This window comes from Babylonia areolata, chromosome 20 (genome assembly GCF_041734735.1).
Source record: "Babylonia areolata isolate BAREFJ2019XMU chromosome 20, ASM4173473v1, whole genome shotgun sequence".
NCBI classification, from domain to species: Eukaryota; Metazoa; Mollusca; class Gastropoda; order Neogastropoda; family Buccinidae; genus Babylonia; species Babylonia areolata.
Window position 1 is genome coordinate 10,487,427 of NC_134895.1, and position 22,500 is coordinate 10,509,926.

Genomic DNA, 22,500 nt, shown 5'->3' on the forward strand with positions numbered 1-22,500 from the left:
CTGTATTTTTCATGATCCGAACAGAGATTATCTATTCCCGCTGCCTTCCCACTTTTTATTGCGTCATGAGTGGAGTCCATTTCACTCTCCGCTACAGGTCTGTAGCCTACTGTAGACAGCATCTGTAGTAAAATCAGGTAAGAACTCAAACGTATCAGTGTCAAGGGCGTTGTCAGGTATCACTCGGCTAACATCATTTAAGTTTTGTGTGTGTGTGTGTGTGTGTGTGTGTGTGTTTTGATTTTTTTTTTTTTTTTTTTTTTTGTTGTTGTTGTTGTTTTTTTTGGTTTTTTTGTTTGTTTGTTTTTTTGCTGTTTTTTTTTTAGTGTTCCAGCTCACCATCGAAACCGGTTGAGTAGTTCACAATTTCACTTTCTTTCCAAAGAAACCTTCTTTTTCTTTTTTCTTTTTTTTTTCCTCGTGTTTTTTGTTGTTGGGTTTTTTTTGTTGTTGTTTCTTGTTTTGTTTTGTTTTTTGTTTTGGTTTGGGTTTTTTTAACTTGATATGGCTTTTTTTTTTTTTTTTTTTTACGATACGATTTTCTTGTTACTTGTTTATATTATTTGCTGCATATGATAAGAAGGTGGGGTGTCTTTCCGTCTACAAGCTGCTTTACTTCTAAGGTAAAGCTAAGGTTTGGACGGCTTCTAAGCATTTGTGTGTGTTGTGAACTGATCTGGTACCAACATAGTTGTTATTGACGTCTAATCGTTATAATGTCATCAACATTGACGTCATCCATTATGAGCTTGTCGATTAGATTTGTGACGTGTAAGTTTTGGCAGTGACCATCAGACATTACATAATCAAATGGATCAACACAAAAATGAAATGGATGAGGAAGATATCAGCTTTTCCAATAATATAATTAACTTATAGTGAGACACACCCCGGGGACCAACTGCGTGTGGCATGCACACAGCACGGTGGAGCTAGATGGCCGTCGGTGGCTCTCCTGAGCCGACGCCCTTTTATGGATCTCGTTTTTAATTCCATAAGGGTGTCTAGCCACCCGCCTCACCAGTCCCGGAAGGGAGCGGTGGGAGTGCCGGTTTAGTCGCCGGCAATCCGACCCTGAACAGGTTGTACTGGATTTCAGGTTACCAGTAGCAGATCTAATGACCTGACCTGACACTTCAATACAGTTATTACTTGTACATTTTCCAATCCCCTCTTTTTTTCCCCAGAACGACCACCTAAAGCAAAAGAAAACAAGAGAGGCAAGGCCTTCAAGACTCACTTGTGTTACACTTTTTTTTTAAATCCAAGCTTTTTATGTATTGAGTATAATTTCAAAATGTAATGTTTAAGATGAGAAAGATCAGTTTAAAGCAAATTAAGTCCCCTAACATTAATTACAGAGTATTTTCCCCTTTTTTACTATCTGCACCAAAACGTTTGCAAAATAAATAAAACTTCCATGCTTAGCAAAAGAAGTTCCTGTTTGAACAAAAAATGATAATAATGACTGCTCTTGTTGTTGTGTCAGAATATCAGATCAAAGTGCCAAGTTTAGAGAATACAAAAAATATAAATATAACAGTAAATGCAGTTTGCATATAATTAGGCTTCATTTTTTTTTTTTTTTTTTTTGTGCCCATCCCAGAGGTGCAATATTGTTTAAAACAAGATGACTGGAAAGAACTGATTTTTTCCTATTTTTATGCCTAATTTGGTGTCAACTGACAAAGTATTTGCAGAGAAAATGTCAATGTTAAAGTTTACCACGGACACACACACACACAGACACACACACACACACACACACACACACACACACACACACACACACACACACACACACACACACACACACACACACACACACAGACAACCGAACACCGGGTTAAAACATAGACTCACTTTGTTTACACAAGTGAGTCAAAAAAACAACCAAACAACACCCCCACGCCCCCGCCCCCGCCCCGCAAGACAAAACAAAACAGTAACAACAACACTAAGAGAAACCCACAAAACACAGTTCATGGACACAGTATCCCAACTATTTAGCTCCTTACGGCAAACAAGACTAGGCTGAGGACGCCAGCCATTCCGCTTAATCTATCATCCCCAGATTACAAAACAGCGTATAAAAAATTAAATTAAATTAAAAAGAAAATAAAAAAAGGAAAAAGAAACAACACCCCAATACTTCAAAGCAAAACAAAAATATTGAAAAAAGGCCATACAGTTAAAGTTTACCGCGGACACACACACACACACACACACACACACACACACACACACACACACACACACACAACTGAACACCGGGTTAAAACATAGACTCACTTTGTTTACACAAGTGAGTCAAAAAAGCCTAAAGACTGGACTTTACAAAAGTCAAGTAACCGCTTTCCTAGTTATTTGATCGGCGTATTTCTTGTGAACATCTAGGTTCAGGAACAATGTAATCTTCAGAATCAGATTAAACTCATCTTTATCTGTTACAATATGATCATGTATACATTTTGTATAGTCGTTGGAATCACCGTATACCACTCAGCAGCCATCAAAGCTTTTTGTAAGGTCACCAAGGTCAGATTCTGTGTAATCAATTAGTTCTGCTTTCACGAGAACCTTCTGGTGGAATAATTTTAAAAGATAATAAGAATAATAATAATAAAAAATAAAAATAGCGCCTGCTACAATTGGTTTGTCAAACGCAGTGACATATTTATTCCATCACAAACCATAAAACGCATTCATCTTCGTTAGATAACACTTTAACATGGTTACACAGCGTCTTTCACACCACCGCAGATATTCCACCTAATATCTGCTTGCAATGGTGATTGAAAAAAAACAAAAAAAAACAGTTTGTCAGAACTACTTACAGATATGTCTGAATCCATCTTATCTGTTCCAGTTTCAACAAACTCTAACAAGTCAAATCCAGTTATGTAATCAACAAAATCACTACATTTCATACGGTTACGTAGGCCTCAACTACGAACATTAATCAAGTAAAAGCATATTCATGCATGAACATTAATTTTAGGAGCTGACTGACCTTTATAATTAATGTTTTAGTTGAGTTTTTGGTACAGCTGACTTCATATCTTTGACGGTTTTTCGGTTGCGTTGCTTCAATTATCAATGATTAAATGATTAAAGCACAAAAGAGTTTTCACATAATGATGTTGCTCAGCAACAAGGTTTGTTTTGGCAGTGTTGCATCTAATCCACGTTGTTCAATTTCCAGCAACATCGTCACATTGTCACTTGTATTTTGATGTCAGTGAAAACCACCTAATCCACGTTGTTCAATTTCCAGCAACATCGTCACTTGTATTTTGATGTCAGTGAAAACCATCTAATCCACGTTGTTCAATTTCCAGCAACATCGTCACTTGTCACTTGTATTTTGATATCAGTGAAAACCATCTAATCCACGTTGTTCAATTTCCAGCAACATCGTCACTTGTCACTTGTATTTTGATATCAGTGAAAACCATCTAATCCACGTTGTTCAATTTCCAGCAACATCGTCACTTGGCACTTGTATTTTGATATCAGTGAAAACCATGTAATCCAGGTTGTTCAATATCCAGCAACATTGTCACTTGTATTTTGATGTCAGTGAAAACCAGCGTGTCTTTATAATTGTTTTGTAGACAAACTCAAAATGACAGCACTCTGGTGTTTCTTTGTGGGTTACCTCTCTACTTAGCTTACAGCCCAAAGACCTGCCCTGTCAGCAAAGAGGGGGTTTGGGGGGGGGGGAGGTGTGTGTTCTCCGAGGATCCCACCCAGGTGCTAGAGGTTTTATCACGCCTCTTGATCGCTTGATGGACGGGCGCAGTAGCCGAGTGGTTAACGCGTTGGACTTTCAATCTGAGGGTCCCGGGTTCGAATCTAGATAACGGCGTCTGGTGGGTAAAGGGTGGAGATTTTTCCGATTTCACAAGTCAACATATGTGCAGACCTGCTAGTGCCTGAACCCCCTTCGTGTGTATACGCGAGCAGAAGATCAAATACGGCACGTTAAAGATCCTGTAATCCATGTCGGCGTTCGGTGGGTTATGGAAACAAGAACATACCCAGCATGCACACCCCCGAAAACGGAGTATGGCTGCCTACATGGCGGGGTAAATACGATCGTACACGTAAAAGCCCACTCGTGTACATACGAGTGAACGTGGGAGTTGCAGTCTACGAACGAAGAAGAAGAAGAAGAATATCGCTTGATGAGCCCGTCGTAGGGCACATGGGGTATTTCAGTGAGTGCAACAGTGCCACCTGCTGTCCTGCCCCCATCCTGATAGGAACATCGCCAGTTGGTCGGGGGCTAGGAGTATCACAGCTAACCCTCATTACATATCTGAGGGCCGTCCCCTGTCCGCCACCTGGGGACCCGCCAGGTTGGGGATGGTCGTCCCACTACTGACTTGAGTTGGTTTGTAAGTATAGGCTGTCCCTGGTACGTACGATAACATGCCTTATCAGTATACCGTTATCATATCCCACCATTCCATAGCATACCATAGAATACCATCCATGTCTATCGCATCATCATGACGTATGTCCAACCCTACCAGCCGCACCATACCGTACCGTACCGTACCACACCATATCATACCATGTCTTATCTTAATAGAATGTATCTAAACCGTACTCAAGATTCTTAATATATGCTGACTGACAGCGTTCCTCTCTGCTGCCTCTCAGCTGTCTTCACCATGTTGTATAAGAGCGTAACAGGTCGTACACATCGCAGTGTAACAGGCTGTCCACCGCAATTTGTAACAGGTTGTACACATCGCAGTGTAACAGGCCGTGCACAGCAGTTTGTAACAGGTTGTACACATCGCAGTGTAACCGGCTGTCCACCGCAATGTGTAACAGGTTGTACACATCGCAGCGTAACAGGCTGTCCACCGCAATATGTAACAGGTTGTATACATCGCAGTGTAACAGGCTGTCCACCGCAATTTGTAACAGGTTGTACACATCGCAGTGTAACAGGCTGTGCACAGCAGTTTGTAACAGGTTGTACACATCGCAGTGTAACAGGCTGTCCACCGCAATGTGTAACAGGTTGTACACATCGCAGTGTAACAGGCTGTGCACAGCAATTTGTAACAGGTTGTACACACCGCAGTGTAACAGGCTGTGCACAGCAGTTTGTAACAGGTTGTACACATCGCAGTGTAACAGGCTGTCCACCGCAATGTGTAACAGGCTGTACACACCGCAGTGTAACAGGCTGTGCACAGCAGTTTGTAACAGGTTGCACACATCGCAGTGTAACAGGCTGTGCACACCGCAGTGTAACAGGCTGTGCACAGCAGTTTGTAACAGGTTGTACACATCGCAGTGTTAACAGACTGTCCACCGCAATTTGTAACAGGTTGTACATATCGCAGTGTAGCAGGCTGTGCACAGCAGTTTGTAACAGGTTGTACACACCGCAGTGTAACAGGTTGTGCACATCATTTGTAAGAGGTTGCACACATCAAAGTTTAGCACGTTGTGCACATCAAAGTACAATGAAGTGGAACAGATTGTGCATATTGAAGTGCAACATGTTGTCCGCATTAAAGTGTACCAGGTTACCCACATCAAAGTGACACATGCATCACTGTAACAGGCTATAAAAAAAAAGATCAATGAACTACAAGCCAGTGGTTTATTTAAACGCTTTGTTGGGACTCTTTACTAATCAACATGCATGTATACATTAGTGTGTGTGTGTGCGTGCGTATGTGTGTGTATGTGTGCGCGTGTGTGTGCGCGCGGTATGTATTTGTGTGTCTGTTGTGTCTGTGTGCTGTGTGTGCATAACGCCTTTGTGTTGTGTGTGAACACAGATGACGAAGACAGCAGAGACAGAGAGCGTTCCAAGGATGACGCAAAGACATGGGACCTCTAGAAGGGGTCGTCACCATGGAGACAGTGCCCAGACAACAACGACGACGACGGAGCAAGCCACGCACAAGGGTCAGGTTGCCTCGCTGCCCAACGGCCTTCACCCTCACCTCCCTCACCCCCCTCATCCCCCGCCGGGGTCCCCGACTGGAAAACCCCACCCCACCCCCCACACCACCCTGTCCGCCAAAGACGTCCACTTCATGTTCGTGGAGCCGTACATCCTTACCGGCTACCGTCTGCCCGACCAGCCCTGGTCCTACTACGTCCTCAGCGCCTTCTGGCTGCACAACGAGACCTTCAACGTCTGGACCCACGCCGTCGGCTGCCTGTGCGTGCTGGCCCGCGCGCTGTTCCTGGGGTCCGCGCTGGAAGGAGGAGGAGGAGGGGGATTCAGCGACCCCCGCTTTGTGCCCGTGGCGGGGTTCGCCCTGGCCTGCTTCCTGATGAACCTGCTGAGCTGCCTGGCCCACCTGCTGCACTCCAGGTCCCCCCGCCACCACTACCTCTTCTTCATCATGGATTACGCGGGCATTACCCTGTACAACGTGGGCAACGCAGTGGGCTCCATGTACTCGTGCTCCCACCCGGACACCTTCCGGCAGATTGAGGCGTTCTACCTGCCGATGACCGTCGTCCTGTGCTGGCTCTCCTTCCTCGTCTGCGTCCTGTCCAGGCTGACCTTCCGGGGCCACTTCGGCGTCACGAGGAAGGTGATCATTTTATAAACTTTTTTTTTTTTTTTTTTTTTTTTTTTTAGGGGAGGAGGAGGGGTTGCGGGGGGGCGGGGGGGGGGGGTGATAGTCCGACTATAAACATCAGAACAGCAGAGGAGGCAACTGCTGTTCTGACTACCTGGGCTAGAGTTTAATCATAGTGGAGTGAGGTGAGTCTTGCCCAATTTACACCCCCCCCCTCCCCCGTCTCTCTCGGCCAAGAGGGTTTTCAGGACAGTCGGCGTTGGGGTGGTTCGCAAAAGGCCAGCTAGCCAGCCCTCTTTCGGTATAAATAGCATACCCGCCTTCCTGGAAATTCTGTGCTAGAAATTCCCTCTTTTCTATCGCTTTCTTAGTTTCTGCCTTTTCTCTCTCTCTCTCTCTCCCTTTTCTGCCTTCCCGGTCCATTCCCCTTTCTTTATACGACTGCTTCTCTTTTCCGACAGTCTATGATGTACTATATGTGCTGTTTTGCTCTGGCGATTAGGTAGTGAGATGTAGCCACTGGGATGGACACAAGTTGCCCATTCTGCAGTGCTATTTGCCTTTATGGCCTTTTTTTTCAATATTTTTGTTTTGCTTTGAAGTATTGGGTTTGATTTGTATTTGTATTGTATTCTTTTTATCACATCAGATTTCTCTGTGTGAAATTCGGGCTTTTATTTTTTCCTGCGTGTAGTTTTATTTGTTTTTCCTATCGAAGTGGATTTTTCTACAGAATTTTGCCAGGAACAACCCTTTTGTTGCCGTGGGTTCTTTTACGTGCGCTAAATGCATGCTGCACACGGGACCTCGGTTTATCGTCTCATCCGAATGACTAGCGTCCAGACCACCACTCAAGGTCTTGTGGAGGGGGAGATAATATCGGCGGCTGAACCGTGATTCGAACCAGCGCACTCAGATTCTCTCGCTTCCAAGGCGGACGCGTTACCTCTAGGCCATCACTCCACTTTGGGTTTTGTTTTTGTTTTTGTTTTGTTTTTTCCTTTCTTTTTACGCTGTTTTGTAATCTGGGGATGATAGATTAAGCGGAATGGCTGGCGTCCTCAGCCTAGTCTTGTTTGCCGTAAGGAGCTAAATAGTTGGGATACTGTGTCCATGAACTGTGTTTTGTGGGTTTCTCTTAGTGTTGTTGTTACTGTTTTGTTTTGTTTTGGGGGGCGGGGGTGGGGGGGTGGGGGTGTTGTTTGGTTGTTTTTTGACTCACTTGTGTAAAGTGAGTCTATGTTTTAACCCGGTGTTCGGTTGTCTGTGTGTGTGTGTGTGTGTGTGTGTGTGTGTGTGTGTGTGTGTGTGTGTCTGTGTGTCTGTGTGTCTGTGTCTGTGTGTCTGTGTGTCCGTGGTAAACTTTAACATTGACATTTTCTCTGCAAATACTTTGTCAGTTGACACCAAATTAGGAATAAAAATAGGAAAAATTCAGTTCTTTCCAGTCATCTTGGTTAAAACAATATTGCACCTCTGGGATGGGCACAAATTTTTTTTTTTAAGAAGCCTAATTATATGCAAACTGCATTTACTGTTATATTTATATTTTTTGTATTCTCTAAACTTGGCACTTTGATCTGATATTCTGACACAACAACAAGAGCAGTCATTATTATCATTTTTTGTTCAAACAGGAACTTCTTTTGCTAAGCATGGAAGTTTTATTTATTTTGCAAACATTTTGGTGCAGGTAGTAAAAAAGGGAAATTAATCTGTTATTAATGCTAGGGGACTTACTTTGCTTTAAACTGATCTTTCTCATCTTAAACATTACATCTTGAAATTATCTCAGTGTACAGGGCTTTCACTATGTTCATTCGCCCAAGTGGTCTTTTTTGGAAAATACTAAAATCAATATGACAAGTGGACTTTACAGATCTATTGGCTGAGCCCTGAAGGTCATGGGCAAAAATCAATTGTGTAAACATATTTATACACATTCAAAGCGCGTGCTCATATTCTTCGCGAACGCGAACGACGCCATTTTGTTTCAAGTTGTTGACCTGCCCATTCAATCCTATATTCAATGGACAATACATGATAACATGTGATGGAAAGTTGGAGAAGGAGACCGTTAAATATTTATTCAGAGAAAGATTTGTGAACGCCTCATCACTTACTGGATTATGCCCCAAACTGCCATAAAAAATATCCACAGAATCAGTCGGAATTCACAGTTAAAAATTGTAAACCATGTGAGTTAATACACTTGAACTGATCACGATGAACGAAAAAAATTCCAGTCTTGACTTTTCTCAAAATGAAGTCCTTTTCACTTCTTACGACGTTTAGAAGTACTTGTACTTGGCTCTACATGTTATTAGTTTAACAAAATACTAAATTTTCATATCAACTTTAAAACTATAAAACTAGAATGAACATAAAAGAGAAATTGAATCGACCATGTCGTACTACATTCCCGGCGGGTGTGACTAAACTTGTACATCTATCTAGATCTAGAGAAAACAGCTAAATGTTGCAGTGTGATTGCGGCGATAGCCACGTCTCCTTTACCGCGGACTTAAAAAGAATTTTTTTTATTGCCCTTAAAGATTTTTTGAATGCCAAAGATACACCAGAATCATATGATTTAAACAGCGTTCTCACTGCGAATACCGCAATTGATTTATCGCCCTTTAAAAAAGTATGTTCAAATATTAAATTTTAAACGTCAGTTAAAGAGCCACGATAGTGTAATGGGTAAAACAGTTTCTTCTCACCCGCACACGCGGGGTTCGAATCTGGTTAGGACTTCTTCTTTTTCTTTCTTTTTTAACCCGAAGCTTTATAACAAATACAGAACACATTTTAACGATTTTTTTTTTTTTTTTTAAGTGTGTATCACAAGTGAGTCTTGAAGGCCTTGCCTCTCTTGTTTGTAAATATGACAGTTTTGTGTCGACGCGGTTGAGCGTTTGTTTGGTTTGTCAGGCCCGATCCGATGTGGCCCTGTGCTTGTCAGCTGGGCTATGAGCAATAATAATAATAATAATAATGGTATTCATACAGCGCTAAATCTTGTGCAGAGACAAATCAAAGCGCTCTCCCACCAGTCATTCACACGCATGCATAACTCTAAAACTGTAGAAACTAAAGACAAGGAAGAGGCAGGCAAGGGAGGCTATTTTGGGAAGAGGTGGGTTTTAAGGCCAGAGGTGAAAGAGCTGAGTTTGGAGACTTGACGAAGCGAAAGAGGAAGTTCATTCCAATTGCAAGGTCCAGTGACAGAGAAAGAACGGCGGCCAGCAGTCGAGTGTTTGAATCTGGGTATGCGTAGAGTGGATCCGAAGCAGATCGTAGTGAGCGAGATGGAGTGTAGAGGTGAAGGCAGCCGCAGTGATTGTAAGGGGCAGTTTTGTGAATATATCTATAATATAGAGTGCTGATCTTGTACTTTATTCGGTGTGAGACAGGGAGCCAGTGGAGATGTTGCAAAAGAGGAATGATGTGCTCAGATCTTTTCTTTCTGAGGACGAGTCGGGCAGCAGAGTTTTGTATGCGCTGAAGGGACTGAATAGATGAAGCAGGCAAACCAGACAATAGAGAGTTACAGTAGTCAAGGCGAGAGAGAATGAGAGAAACGACAATAAGATCAAGAACAAGCTGCCAGCCTTTTTTTCTTTTCTTTTTTTTCTTTTTTTCAACCTGTTGTACAAGGTGATCATGGTGTCGGTGCTGGGGGCCAAGGCGGTGTTCCTGGCCTGGCCCATGGTGGACCGGTACATGGACTGCTGGCGGGACGAGGCCTGCTCCCTGAGCTCCCTCAACCACATCTCCATCGTCTTCGTCTTCTTCGCGCTGGACGGTCTGTCCTTCCTGGCCCACGCCCCGGAGCGATGGTGGCCAGGTGAGACACGTGGTGGTCGGTGTGGTGTGGTGTGGTGTGTGGTGTTGTGGGGTGTGGTGGGGTGATTTGTGGTGTGGTGCGGTGTGGTGTGTGGTGGGGTGGGGTGTGGTGTAGTGAGGTGTGGTGTGGTGTAGTGCGGTGCGGTGTGGTGTGGTGTATGGTGTGGTGTAGTGTGGGGTGGAGTGGGGTGGGGTGGTGGGGTGGTGTGGGATGGAGTGGGGTGGGGTGGTGTGGTGTGGTGTGGTGCGGTGTGTGGTGTGGTGTGGTGAAGTGTGGTGCGGTGTGGTGTGGTGTGCTGTGGTGCGGTGTGTGGTGTAGTGAGGTGTGGTGTGGTGTAGTGGTGTAGTGTGGAGTGGTGTGGTGTGTGGTGGGGTGTGGTGGGGTGTGTGGTGATGGGGTGAGATGGGGTGGTGTGGTGTAGTGTGGTGTTGTGGTGTGGTGTGGTGTGGTGTTGTGGTGTAGTGTGGTGTGTGGTGGGGTGAGATGGGGTGGGGTGGGTGTGGTGTGGTGTGGTGTTGTGGTGTGGTGTGTTGTGATATGGTGTGCTGTGCTGTGTTGTATTGTGATAACACACACACACACACACACACACACACACACACACAAATGGCAAGGTTTTGTACTAAATGGGGGAACATGTGCATGTGGATGGGGTGGGCATGGTGCAATTGTGTCCGAGAATTTGTATTCAGTGGTGTGTGTGTGTGTGTGTGTGTGAAATGGAAATGCAATTTTGTATTTCTTTATCACAATATTCTTGTATATATATATATATATATATATGCACTTAATTGTTGTTGTTGCTCTTCTTCTGCTTGTTTCTTCTCTCTCTCTCTCTCTCTCTCTCTCTCTCTCTCTCTCTCTCTCTCTCTCTCTCTCTCTTTTTCTTTCTCTCTCTCTCCCCTATTTTTTTCTTCAATTTTTTTCTTTTTTTCCCCTTCTCTTTAATAATAATTATTATTATTATTATTATTATTATTATTATTATTATTATTATTTTCATTGATGGCTTGATGTAAAAAAGCAATTGTTGCTTATTCAATTTACCATCATGAAATAAAATCTTGACTTGACACACTATATATATAGAGAGAGAGACAGACAGACAGACAGACAGATACATACATACATACTCACACACCACAACCACCACTCACACACACACACACACACACACACACACACACACACACACACACACACACACCACCACCACCACCACCACCACCCACCCACCCACCCTCGCTACCACACCCTACACTCGCCGTCCCCCTCCCTCACCCCTCCACCCACCCACCCACACACCCTCACACCCTCACATACACACCCTCGCTACCACACCCTACACTCCGCGCCCCCCATCCCCCAACCCCCAACCCCCACCCCTCCACACACACCCTCGCTACCACACCCTACACTCCGCGCCCCACCCCACCCCACCCCCACCCACACCCACACCTCCATCCCTCTTAACCAACCAAATGTCTCTCTATGTCTCTTCCCACCACCCCCACCAACAACCCCATACCAACCAAAAGGGAGGTTCGACCTGTGGGGCCACGGGCACCAGTGGTTCCACGCCTGCACCGTGCTGACCCAGCTGCTGCAGCTGCGCGCGCTGCACGTGGACCTGGTGGCGCTGGACCGCGGCTACCACGCGGCCACCTCGCTGGACGTGGTCAGCATGGGGGCGTCCTTCCTGGCCCTGGCGGGGGCCAACGCCCTGACCGTGGCGGCCCTCAGCCCCTCCGTGGACCGTAAGGTGCAGGAGCTTCAGAAGGACGGACATCCTCCGCACGGGAAAGAGGAAGGGGAGCGGAAACTGCACTGAGCTGAGGCTGTTATCTGTCTCTTCAGGCCGGGACATCCTCCTCCTCCTCCTGCTCCTCTTTCTCCTGCTCCTTCTCCTCCTCCTTCTCCTCCTCCTCCTCCTCCTCCTCCTCCTCCTTCTCCTCCTCTTTCTCCTGCTCTTTCTCCTTCTCCTCCTCCTCCTCCTTCTCCTCTTTCTCCTGCTCCTTCTCCTCCTCCTTCTCCTCCTCCTCCTCTTTCTCCTGCTCCTTCTCCTTCTTCTCCTCCTCCTCCTCCTCCTCCTCCTTCTCCTCTTTCTCCTGCTCCTTCTCCTCCTCCTCCTCCGCTCGTTGTAGGGAGAAGGGAATGTACTGCGGATCTGTTGGGAGAGGGAAGGGGTGGGGATGTTGTTGGGAGAGGGAAGGGGTGGGGATGTTGTTGGGAGAGGGAAGGGGTGGGGATGTTGTTGGGAGAGGGAGGGTGGTGGGGCCGCTGTAGGGAGAGGGGAAATGCACTGTGGATGTGTTGTAGGGAGAGGGGAGGGGAGACTGTTGTAGGACTGTTGTAGGGAGAGGGGGGGGTGTTGATGTTCTGTTGTGGGGAGAGGGGGGATGTTGATGTTCTGTTGTGGGGAGAGGGGGGGTGTTGATGTTCTGTTGTGGGGAGAGAGGGGTGTTGATGTTCTGTTGATGGGAGAGGGGGGGGGTGTTGATGTTCTGTTGTGGGGAGAGGGGGGTGTTGATGTTCTGTTGTGAGGAGAGGGGGGTGTTGATGTTCTGTTGTGAGGAGAGGGGGGTGTTGATGTTCTGTTGTGAGGAGAGGGGGGTGTTGATGTTCTGTTGTGGGGGTGTTGATGTTCTGTTGTGGGGAGAGAGGGGGTGTTGATGTTCTGTTGTGGGGAGAGGGGGGGTGTTGATGTTCTGTTGTGGGGAGAGAGGGGTGTTGATGTTCTGTTGATGGGAGAGGGGGGTGTTGATGTTCTGTTGTGAGGAGAGGGGGGTGTTGATGTTCTGTTGTGAGGAGAGGGGGGTGTTGATGTTCTGTTGATGGGAGAGGGGGGGGGTTGATGTTCTGTTGTGAGGAGAGGGGGGGTGTTGATGTTCTGTTGTGAGGAGAGGGGGGTGTTGATGTTCTGTTGTGGGGGTGTTGATGTTCTGTTGTGGGGAGAGAGGGGGTGTTGATGTTCTGTTGTGAGGAGAGGGAGGTGTTGATGTTCTGTTGCGGGGGTGTTGATGTTCTGTTGTGGGAAGAGAGGGGGTGTTGATGTTCTGTTGTAGGGAGAGGGAGGGGAGACTGTTGTAGGACTGTTGTGGGAAAAGGGGGGGGTGTTGATGTTCTGTTGATGGGAGAGGGGGAGTGTTGATGTTCTGTTGTGGGGAGAGGGAGAGGGGGGGTGTTGATGTTCTGTTGTGAGGAGAGGGAGAGGGGGGGTGTTGATGTTCTGTTGTGAGGAGAGGGAGAGGGGGGGTGTTGATGTTTTGTTGTGGGGAGAGGGAGGGGAGTTGTAGGACTGTTGTGGGGAAAGGGGGGGTGTTGATGTTCTGTTGATGGGAGAGGGGGGTGTTGATGTTCTGTTGATGGGAGAGGGGGGGGTTGATGTTCTGTTGATGGGAGAGGGGGGGTGTTGATGTTCTGTTGTGGGGAGAGAGGGATGTTGATGTTCTGTTGTGAGGAGAGGGAGAGGGGGGTGTTGATGTTATGTTGTAGGGAGAGGGGGGTGTTGATGTTTTGTTGTGGGGAGAGGGAGAGGGGGGTGTTGATGTTCTGTTGTAGGGAGAGAGGTGTTGTTGATGTTCTGTTGTGGGGAGAGGGGGTGTTGATGTTCTGTTGTGGGGAGAGGGGGTGTTGATGTTCTGTTGTAGGGAGAGGGGGGATGTTGATGTTCTGTTGTAGGGAGAGGGGGGGTGTTGATGTTCTGTTGTAGGGAGAGAGGGGGGGTGTTGATGTTCTGTTGTAGGGGGAGGGGGAACTGGCTGGGGGGTCCTTTGTAGGGAGTGATGTGGTGTGGGGAGATAACTGCTCCGGCGGCGAGCTGCAGGGAGAAGGGAGAGGCTGCAAAACTGCAGTGAGTGCCAGTGCCACGTGGTGTAAAGAGTGGACAGAGATGGCAGAGAAAGAGGGTGTGTGCGTGGTGCGTTTGGAGGAGTTGGGGAGGGGGGGGGGGCTGGGAGGAGTAGTGGGAATGAGTCAGCGGATAGCTGCTACGATGTTCGTTCAATATGTGTCGTGCAAAGACCAGGTGGTACGAGTCAGTGAATGTGAGTGAGGGCGCTAATGAATATATAGGCGAAAGATTGAAAGCCGATAGTGACTGAAATCTGTTCTCTTGATCACAAGATGTTAGAATTAAGTGACGCGCGCGCGCGTGTCTGTGTGTGTGTGTGTGTGTGTGTGTACGTCCGTGCGTGCGTCCGTGCGTGCGTGTGTGTGCGTGTGGTAGGCTGTGTATCTTACGTTTGTATAATGTGTGTGTAACTATAAGTGTCTTGTGTGCGTCTGTGGGAGGGTGTGTGTGTCTGTGTCTGTGTCTGTGAGTAAGAGAAAGAGCAGTAAATCATTGTAAGAATTTTACAGAGAAGCAGTGATATCAATACATTGGTTTTAAAGAGAGAGACGGAGAGTGTGGGGGGGCGGGGGAGGGGGGGGGACTCTGGATTCAGGACTCAGGACTCAAATATTTATTCAGAAAAGCCATACATAGCCTCATTTGAAGGGGCGAGATACATACATATGTTGCTTTGTATATACATGAATATGTTACCATCAACAAAATAAATAGTGATATATGCTTTTGTCCATGCAGTTACTTTATCAATGCGAGAGAGAGAGAGAGAGAGAGAGAGAGAGACTGTTGTAAAAAAAATATATATTACTAACATTCCTTTGAACATGCTCCGGCGTGCGCGTGCATACGTGTGTGGGGGGCGCGGGGGAAGGGCGACGGCGGTGGGGGGTATATTTGTGTGTGTGTGTGTGTGTGTGTGGTTCTTTTTCTTTATTCTTCTTGTAGGCCCAACATTGCGCACGCAAAGTGTCTCTTTGAAAGTGTCACATTTATAACTAGACGGAGCTTCTGTTCTACTGTCCTGCTTTCATTCATTTAGCTGGTTGTCCGTTTCATGCCTGTATTCGTCAAAGAAAGGACAATTGGAGGGTGTTTTGCGTCTTTTTCATCATCTTCTTCTTGTTCCCAACTTCTTTTTTTTCTTTTCTTCCCCCGTTTTTTGCGCAAGTTTGTTTTGTTTTGTTTTGTTTTTTTAAGTATGATATTATATATATATATATATATATATATATATATATATATATATATATATATATCAGAAAAGAGGTTCTACGTTGCCATTTTCCTTTATCAATCGAACATATCAGGAGACGGGTTTTTATCATTTGTATATGGGTATGTCTTCCAGTTGCAAACAGAGAGAGAGAGAGGGGGGGGGGGTATTTTCCAATGTAACGTTTTAAACTTGATTTAAACAAGTGACTTGGAGAAGTGATGGATACCGAGCCTTGAAATGACGCCTTCACGACAGGCCGGGCTCCCCTGAGACAACATGATTCCATGACATTACACTGATCCCTTCCGGCTTGTGTGCCGTGTCCATTTTTTGGAATTCCGGGATTGTTGTACGAGTGTTTCGGGTTTTGTTGGTTTGCTGGGGGTTTTTTAGGTGGTATTTTTGGTTGTTGTTTTTTTTTTGGGGGGGGGGGGGTTGGGGGGGGTTGTGTGTGTGTTGTTGTTGTTGTTTTTGTTGTTTTTCTCTTTTTTTCTCTCTTTTTTTGTGTAATGTCTTCTCTTTAGAAAATAGATAAAATGATGATGACAATAATAATAATAATAATAATAATGATAATAAGATAATTAAGTAGGTTTTCAAGGCCAGACCGGCGCGCGGGATATATGTTTCGATCACGCATTTGCTTCCTTATTCATTATTATCATTATCATGATGATGATGATGATGATTGTTATTATTATTGTTGTTGTTGTTGTTGTCATGAATGTTATTGCCTTCACGACTAGCTGGGCTCCAAGCAAAATAATTCCATTAGATTCCACTGAGTCTCCTTCCAGCTTGTGTGCCGTGTCTATTTCTGGAACTCTGGGATTGTTTTACAAGTGTTTGGCCATGTCTTCTAAAAAATAAAAATAAAAATAATTTTAAAAAATAAATAAATAAAAGATAAAAAATAAAAAATAAATAAAAAAGATAATTAGATAGGTTTTGAAGGCCTGACCAGCACATAGGCTATGTTTCGGTCACGCATCTGCTTCCTTGTTTTTCTATTATTATCATCATTATTATCATTATTGTTAATATCATTATACTTATTAATATTGTTGCTATTGTTGTTATTATCATTATCATTGATAATATCATCATCATCGTCGTCGTCATCGTCGTCATCATCTTCATAGTAGATGTGGTGTAGCGCATACGGATCATCCCACAGGCTTTGGCGTCTCCTTGAAACTAAACCTGCAACTGTAATCTGTCAGGGGGTGGTCATGTTCTTCTTACTGTCCCCCCGGTAAGCTGTGCTGGAATATTTCCACCGACGTGTCTCAGTGAGAGAATGTTTGGTCTGATGGACAAAAATTTTTTTTTTGCAAATACCCTCTCTTCACTGGTTGTGTAATGGACATACTCTCATTGGCAATTCCTCTTCTGACTGTTGGTGTAATAGACATTGGTTGAAATTTGCCTCCCTTTACTGTTGGTGTAATAGACATTTGTTGAAATTTGCCTCCCTTTACTGTTGGTGTAATAGACATTGATTGAAATTTGCCTCCCTTTACTGTTGGTGTACTGGAGATTCACGAAATTTGTCTTTCTTTACTGTTGGTGTACTAGAGATTCATTGAAATTTGCCTCTCTTTACTGTTGATGTAATAGAAATTCATTGAAATTTGCCTCTCTTTACTGTTGGTGTAATAGAAATTCGTTGAAATTTGCCTCCCTTTACTGTTGGTGTAATAGACATATTCTCGTTGAAAATTCGTTCTTTTCACTTCATCTTGTGCCTGTGTGTGTGTTTGAGAATCATTTCATATTCCTGGTTTGTACGAAGTCATTACATACTTTATTAATGAAGTTCGTTTTTGTTTAAATTAAAATGCGCTTCTGTTCAACTAGCAACCTGGAACGACAGAGCAGTTTACATTTTTTTTTTTTTTTTAAATACTCTTCGCGTCGTTTAACCCCTTGAATGCTACTGAAAAGTATAATTGAAAGGCTGTGCCTCACTGATATGTCACATATTTCAGGGGTCAGGGTGTAGGTCATCGTTGTTTATTTGGACTTTTCCTCTTGACAATACGCCGCCCCTTCTGACAATACATCGCCTCTCTTGATGATACATCGCTTTATTCAGAAAAAAAAATCGATTACACCACTTAAAAGTTCACAAAAAGCAGTAACTGCCCTGCAAGTCCAACCATATCTTATTTCCCAAGGATTTGGATGTCGGGGTCCCCCCCCCACCCCCCAATACCCCCACCCCACCCCCACCCCTCCCCGCCGGATCAGCATGTTAGTCACCATTCTTTGAACGTTTTCCTTTAGGGATTGCATAACTTTTGTTCAGCATTGTAAGTTACCACACTTAAGTAAAAGATACACAAAAAGTAGTATGTGCACTTGAAATTCATGGAACACAGGTCTTATTTCACAATTATTCGGTACTCAAGAAGGGGTTTTTATTTCATTAATTTATATGTGACACGTTTCACTTTTGCGGCACATTATGGAGAAATGATGATACCAAAGCTCTGTACATATATATATCCTGGGAATGGAGAAATCTGAAACATTTTTTGTGACTGACTATCTGCTGAATAAATCTCCACTACACCCGTGCCTTTCGTTTTTTAAACTATAAGAATCTGTATTGCTATTATGAATTTTACACATTGTTTGATTTGCTGTGGATTTATATTGCCAGTGTTTCTGCGTTGATGTCAAATGCGCAATGTGATGTATATTTTCCAGATTCTCAGTGATTTGCCATTGAAATGCCTTTCAGGATCATTCCGTTTTGTTTTTGTTTTGTTTTATCCATTCGGTGAATAAATCATACCCGGTTTTGGGGCGCTCTTATAACTGGGTTAAAGTTTTTGTGTGTGTGGAAAAGGGGGCTGGTAAATGTATGTGTGTGTTGTGTGTGTGTGTGTGTGCTGCAGGGTTCGCGCTCGCTGACTTGAAGTAGATTACGTCACGTCCTTTCTGACGCCTTGTTTGGAAAGGATGATGACGTAAAACTTTTTCTCCAAGTTGGAGTATCGTCTATAATTGTTTACAAAGTGTGGCGTTAGAGAGGGGGAAAAATCAAAACAAGCAAACAAAATATTAATAATGGGAGCTGCTAAAAGTGCACAAGCTCAATTTACTCAACAGGAACTGGATGACTATCAGGTTAGCAACAGAAAAAAAAATGTAGATCTACTTGCAAACATCTGAAAATTTGCTTTCGTCCGAAACGCTTGAGCCAAGATCAGAAGATGAAAATTGTTGCGCAGCTTACTTAGTCAGAAGAGACAGTTCGATAAGTCATGCTTCATGTTTTATTCACATTTCATTTTAGCTTCATTTCGGGATGTCTTGGTTACATACGCACCCATTATCATATCATGTCATCATATCATATATCATATCAAATGCCACGGCTTTTAGGCTTATCAGCCTTTTACCTGATCATTAAGACTTTTTTTTTAACATTATAATATGATTATCATTATCTCCTTGACAATATGAAATCAACGATTACAAATAAGAGGTTGCTGGAATGTATTCGTTAAATTGGCGCTAACTGGTAGAAATGATGAAATTGATACAATCAAGAATCATCATGTCAGTTTTTCAAAATTCTTATAACAATTCTAGAAGTTTTTACGATTAAACTACCTGACAATCTGGCGTGAAATGTTCACCAAATTATACCAAGCTAGTGTATGAAACAAAGAAGGGACCGTTAAAAAGCTTCACGGCTTGTTTGTCCCAACTCTACAACAATACCAAATACTAATGCTAATACTAATACTGCTGCTACTACTACTATATCTACAACTACATTTACTACTACTATTACTACAAGAGTTGTGGATCGGTGAAGGTAGCAACAAAGCCATGTCCATACAGCCTCAGCCTGATGACTCTGGAATCTACGGGATGCAGAAATCTAGTTATGTGGGCTTCGTGTCTTTTCGAATTTCTCAAGTCTGAACAAAAGGCTTCAGCGTTGCACACACACACACTCTTCTCTCTCTCTCTCTCTCTCTCTCTCTCCGTCTCTCTGTCTCTGTCTCTGTCTCTCTCTCTCTCTACCCACCGACTCACACCCACACACACCCTCCCCCCCCCCCCACACACACACATATACATATATATATATATATATATATATTACTCTCTCTCTCTCTCTCTCTCTCTCTCTCTCTTTCTCTCGCTCGCTCGCTCGCTCCAGGTAAGCTTAAATGAGAACTTATTAATTTTCAGGCACTGACGTATTTAAGCAAGAAAGAAATCCTGGTGTAAGTGTGTCATTGAATGGGACATCTGCCGTAAGTGTGTCACTGTATGAGAGTTCCTGCAGAAAGTGTTCAATCGTAGTGGAAATCTGCCGCGAGTGTGTCATTGTATGGAAAATCTTGCAGCAAGTGTGTCCGTGTACGAAATATCCAGCAATAAGTGTGTCACTGTGTTGGGAATCATGTTGCAAGTTTGTCATTGTGTGTGGGAAATCCAGTAGTGTGTTTTTGTTTTGGGGAAATCGTGCAGTAAGTGTGTCGAATTAGAAATTTTGCAGTAAGTGTGTGTGAGTAAGGCTGTCCTTGTTGTGGGAAATCCTACGGTAAGTGCTTCCTGGTGGGAAATCCTGCGCTGTGTGGATTGTAGTTTGGGGAAATCCTAAAGTAAATGGGGCATTCACTGGCGAAACCATACAATAAGTGTCTCCTTGTTGTGGAAGATCCTGCAGTATAAGTGTGTCACTGTGTGGGGAATCCTGTACTAAATGCGTCATCGTGTTCGAAATCCTGTCAGTAAACAATGTCATTGTACAGCCATCATAATTCATCTCATATTTCGTAGAATCCTTTGCTGGTGTTGAAACGTCTCTGGAATCCTTTGTATAATGTGTTGGTGGTGGTGGTTCGTCATCTGTACAGACGATAAGCTGTTCTTTTAATATAAAAGTGCTAATGCTGGTCTATTTCTATTGCATTGTATTGTATTGTAATACTTCGGGCTGCTCTTCTCGGGGAGAGTGCGTCGCAATAGTCTAGCGTCACTGTTTTTTTGTTTTGTTTTTTTGTTTGTTTTTTGTTTTGTTAGTTTGTTGTGGTTTTTTTGTGTGGTTTTGTTGTTGTTGTTGTTTTGTTTTTTGCTTTGTTTTCTTTGTTTGTTTGGGGTTGTTGTTGTTTTTTTGGGGGGAAGGTTGTCTGCAAGTGCATTTGCTTAACTGTCACAGTGAATTCTTCTGCAGAATTGTGAGTGACATCCCTTTTGTTAACGTGCGCTGAATGCATGTTGCACAGAAGACATCGGTTTATCAGTCTTTTCCAAATGATTTATACACAGACCATCACCGGAGATCTAGTAAGAAGGATGGGTTACGGTACAAAATCCCGGTCGGTATATATATATATATATATATATATATATATACATATATTTCTATTTCTCCATCTCTCTCTCTCTCTCCATCTATCTATCTATATAGAGAGAGAGAGGGAGAGAGAGAGAGAATTTCAAATGCTGGTCGGTATATTTATATCTATATATGTATATATATATATATATATATATCCATCTCTCTCTCCATCTATCTATATATATATATATAGAGAGAGAGAGAGAATAAATATTAAATCCAGGCCCTTATGTCTTTGTAGTCCCCTAAGGACTTTTTATCCCTTGCAACTGGCCCCCATAGGCCGTGTCTTCTCGTTTTAAAGTACAGATTTTTAAACAATTTTGCAACTTTTGTTTTATCTATTTGCCTAGTTTTTTCTTGATTTGTTCTGCTCAAGTTGGTCAATGAGAGACATTTCCTTTTTTTTTTTTCTTTTTTTTTTTGTAAAAATGCCCCTGCCCAACAATTGGTAATTTCTCCTTGCTTGAGTAGTGGTTTCTTCCTGATTCACAGCTAAGAGCGTGTAGCAATCATGATGAGCAATCCCAAGTGTGAAACAGCTGTCGCTTGCTATGCAAATCAATCTTCCTTTTCAGAGGTACTTAGGACCAACATGAGCAAATGAGAGCTTTTCAAGCCACCACCCACCCCAAACACAAATACAGTTTCAAAGGTTAAAGAATTCACTAAGACTGTGTTCTGGTGTGTTTTCCATTCCATTATGTAAATACAAAGATATCTGGGCCTGGATTCAATATTTATTCTATTATCGCATAACTTGCTTCATCCAGTGAGCCCGACAGGTCATGGTGTGGTGTTCAGATTTTAACAAACTTGGGATTTACTATTATATATATATATATAAAAGACTCGAACCCGTGGACACACGTTTCCTAGTCGGGCGCATTACTTGTTCACAGTTCCAGTGGTGTTACACAGACATTATGACATTTCCCGTAGTATGCATGGCGTTCATAATTCTTCTATCGTTGGTGGGTTGCAACTCCCACGTTCACTTGTATGTACACGAATGGGCTTGTACGTATATGACCGTTTTCACCGCCGCCATGTAGGCAGCCATACTCTGTTTTCGGTGGTGCGCATGCTGGGTATGTTCTTATTTCCATAACCCACCGAACGTTGACATGGATAACAGGATATTTAACGTGCATATTTGATCTTCTTTGTGCGTATACACACGATGGGGGTTCAGACACTAGCAGATCTGCACATAATTATGTTGACCTGGAAAGACTGGAAAAAATCTCCACCCTTCACCCACCATCAGGCACCGTCACCGAGATTCGAACCCGGGACCCTCAGACTGAAAGTCCAACGCTTTAATTAACCACTCGGCTAGCCATTGCGCCCCGTCTAATGGTGGTCAGAGTCGGAACTGGTTCACTGTATCCTACCAAGTGTTGCTAGGCATTTTGTGGCGGTGGGCAGGAATCGGAACCGACTGACTGTATCATGCCAAGTGTTGCTAGGCATTTTGTGGCGGTGGGCAGGAGTCGGAACCGACTAATTGGATCATGCTAAGTGTCGCTAGGCATTTTGTGGTGGTGGGCAGGAGTCGGAACCGACTAATTGGATCATGCCAAGTGTCGCTAGGCATTTTGTGGCGGTGGGCAGGAATCGGAACCAACTGAC

General features: G+C 44.0%; 2 protein-coding genes across 3 annotated transcripts in view; both read left to right on the forward strand.

Moving 5' to 3' along the window:
* Positions 1-12,311, forward strand: part of LOC143294959 (membrane progestin receptor alpha-B-like) — an 18,509-nt gene extending 6,198 nt beyond the window's left edge. For both annotated transcript variants that reach the window (XM_076606481.1, XM_076606480.1), the window contains exons 2-4: positions 5,814-6,584; positions 10,233-10,422; positions 11,961-12,311. In XM_076606481.1, coding sequence (XP_076462596.1) covers positions 5,814-6,584; positions 10,233-10,422; positions 11,961-12,253 — 1,254 coding nt within the window. In that variant the 3' untranslated portion in view covers positions 12,254-12,311. The remainder of the gene's footprint in view (positions 1-5,813; positions 6,585-10,232; positions 10,423-11,960) is intronic.
* A 6,258-nt stretch (positions 12,312-18,569) lies between these two features.
* The window catches only part of LOC143295229 (calcium and integrin-binding protein 1-like), an 11,021-nt gene continuing 7,090 nt past the window's right edge, over positions 18,570-22,500 (forward strand). The window contains exons 1-2 of the mRNA XM_076606807.1: positions 18,570-18,629; positions 19,710-19,744. Of these exons, the coding sequence (XP_076462922.1) occupies positions 18,570-18,629; positions 19,710-19,744 (95 nt within the window). The remainder of the gene's footprint in view (positions 18,630-19,709; positions 19,745-22,500) is intronic.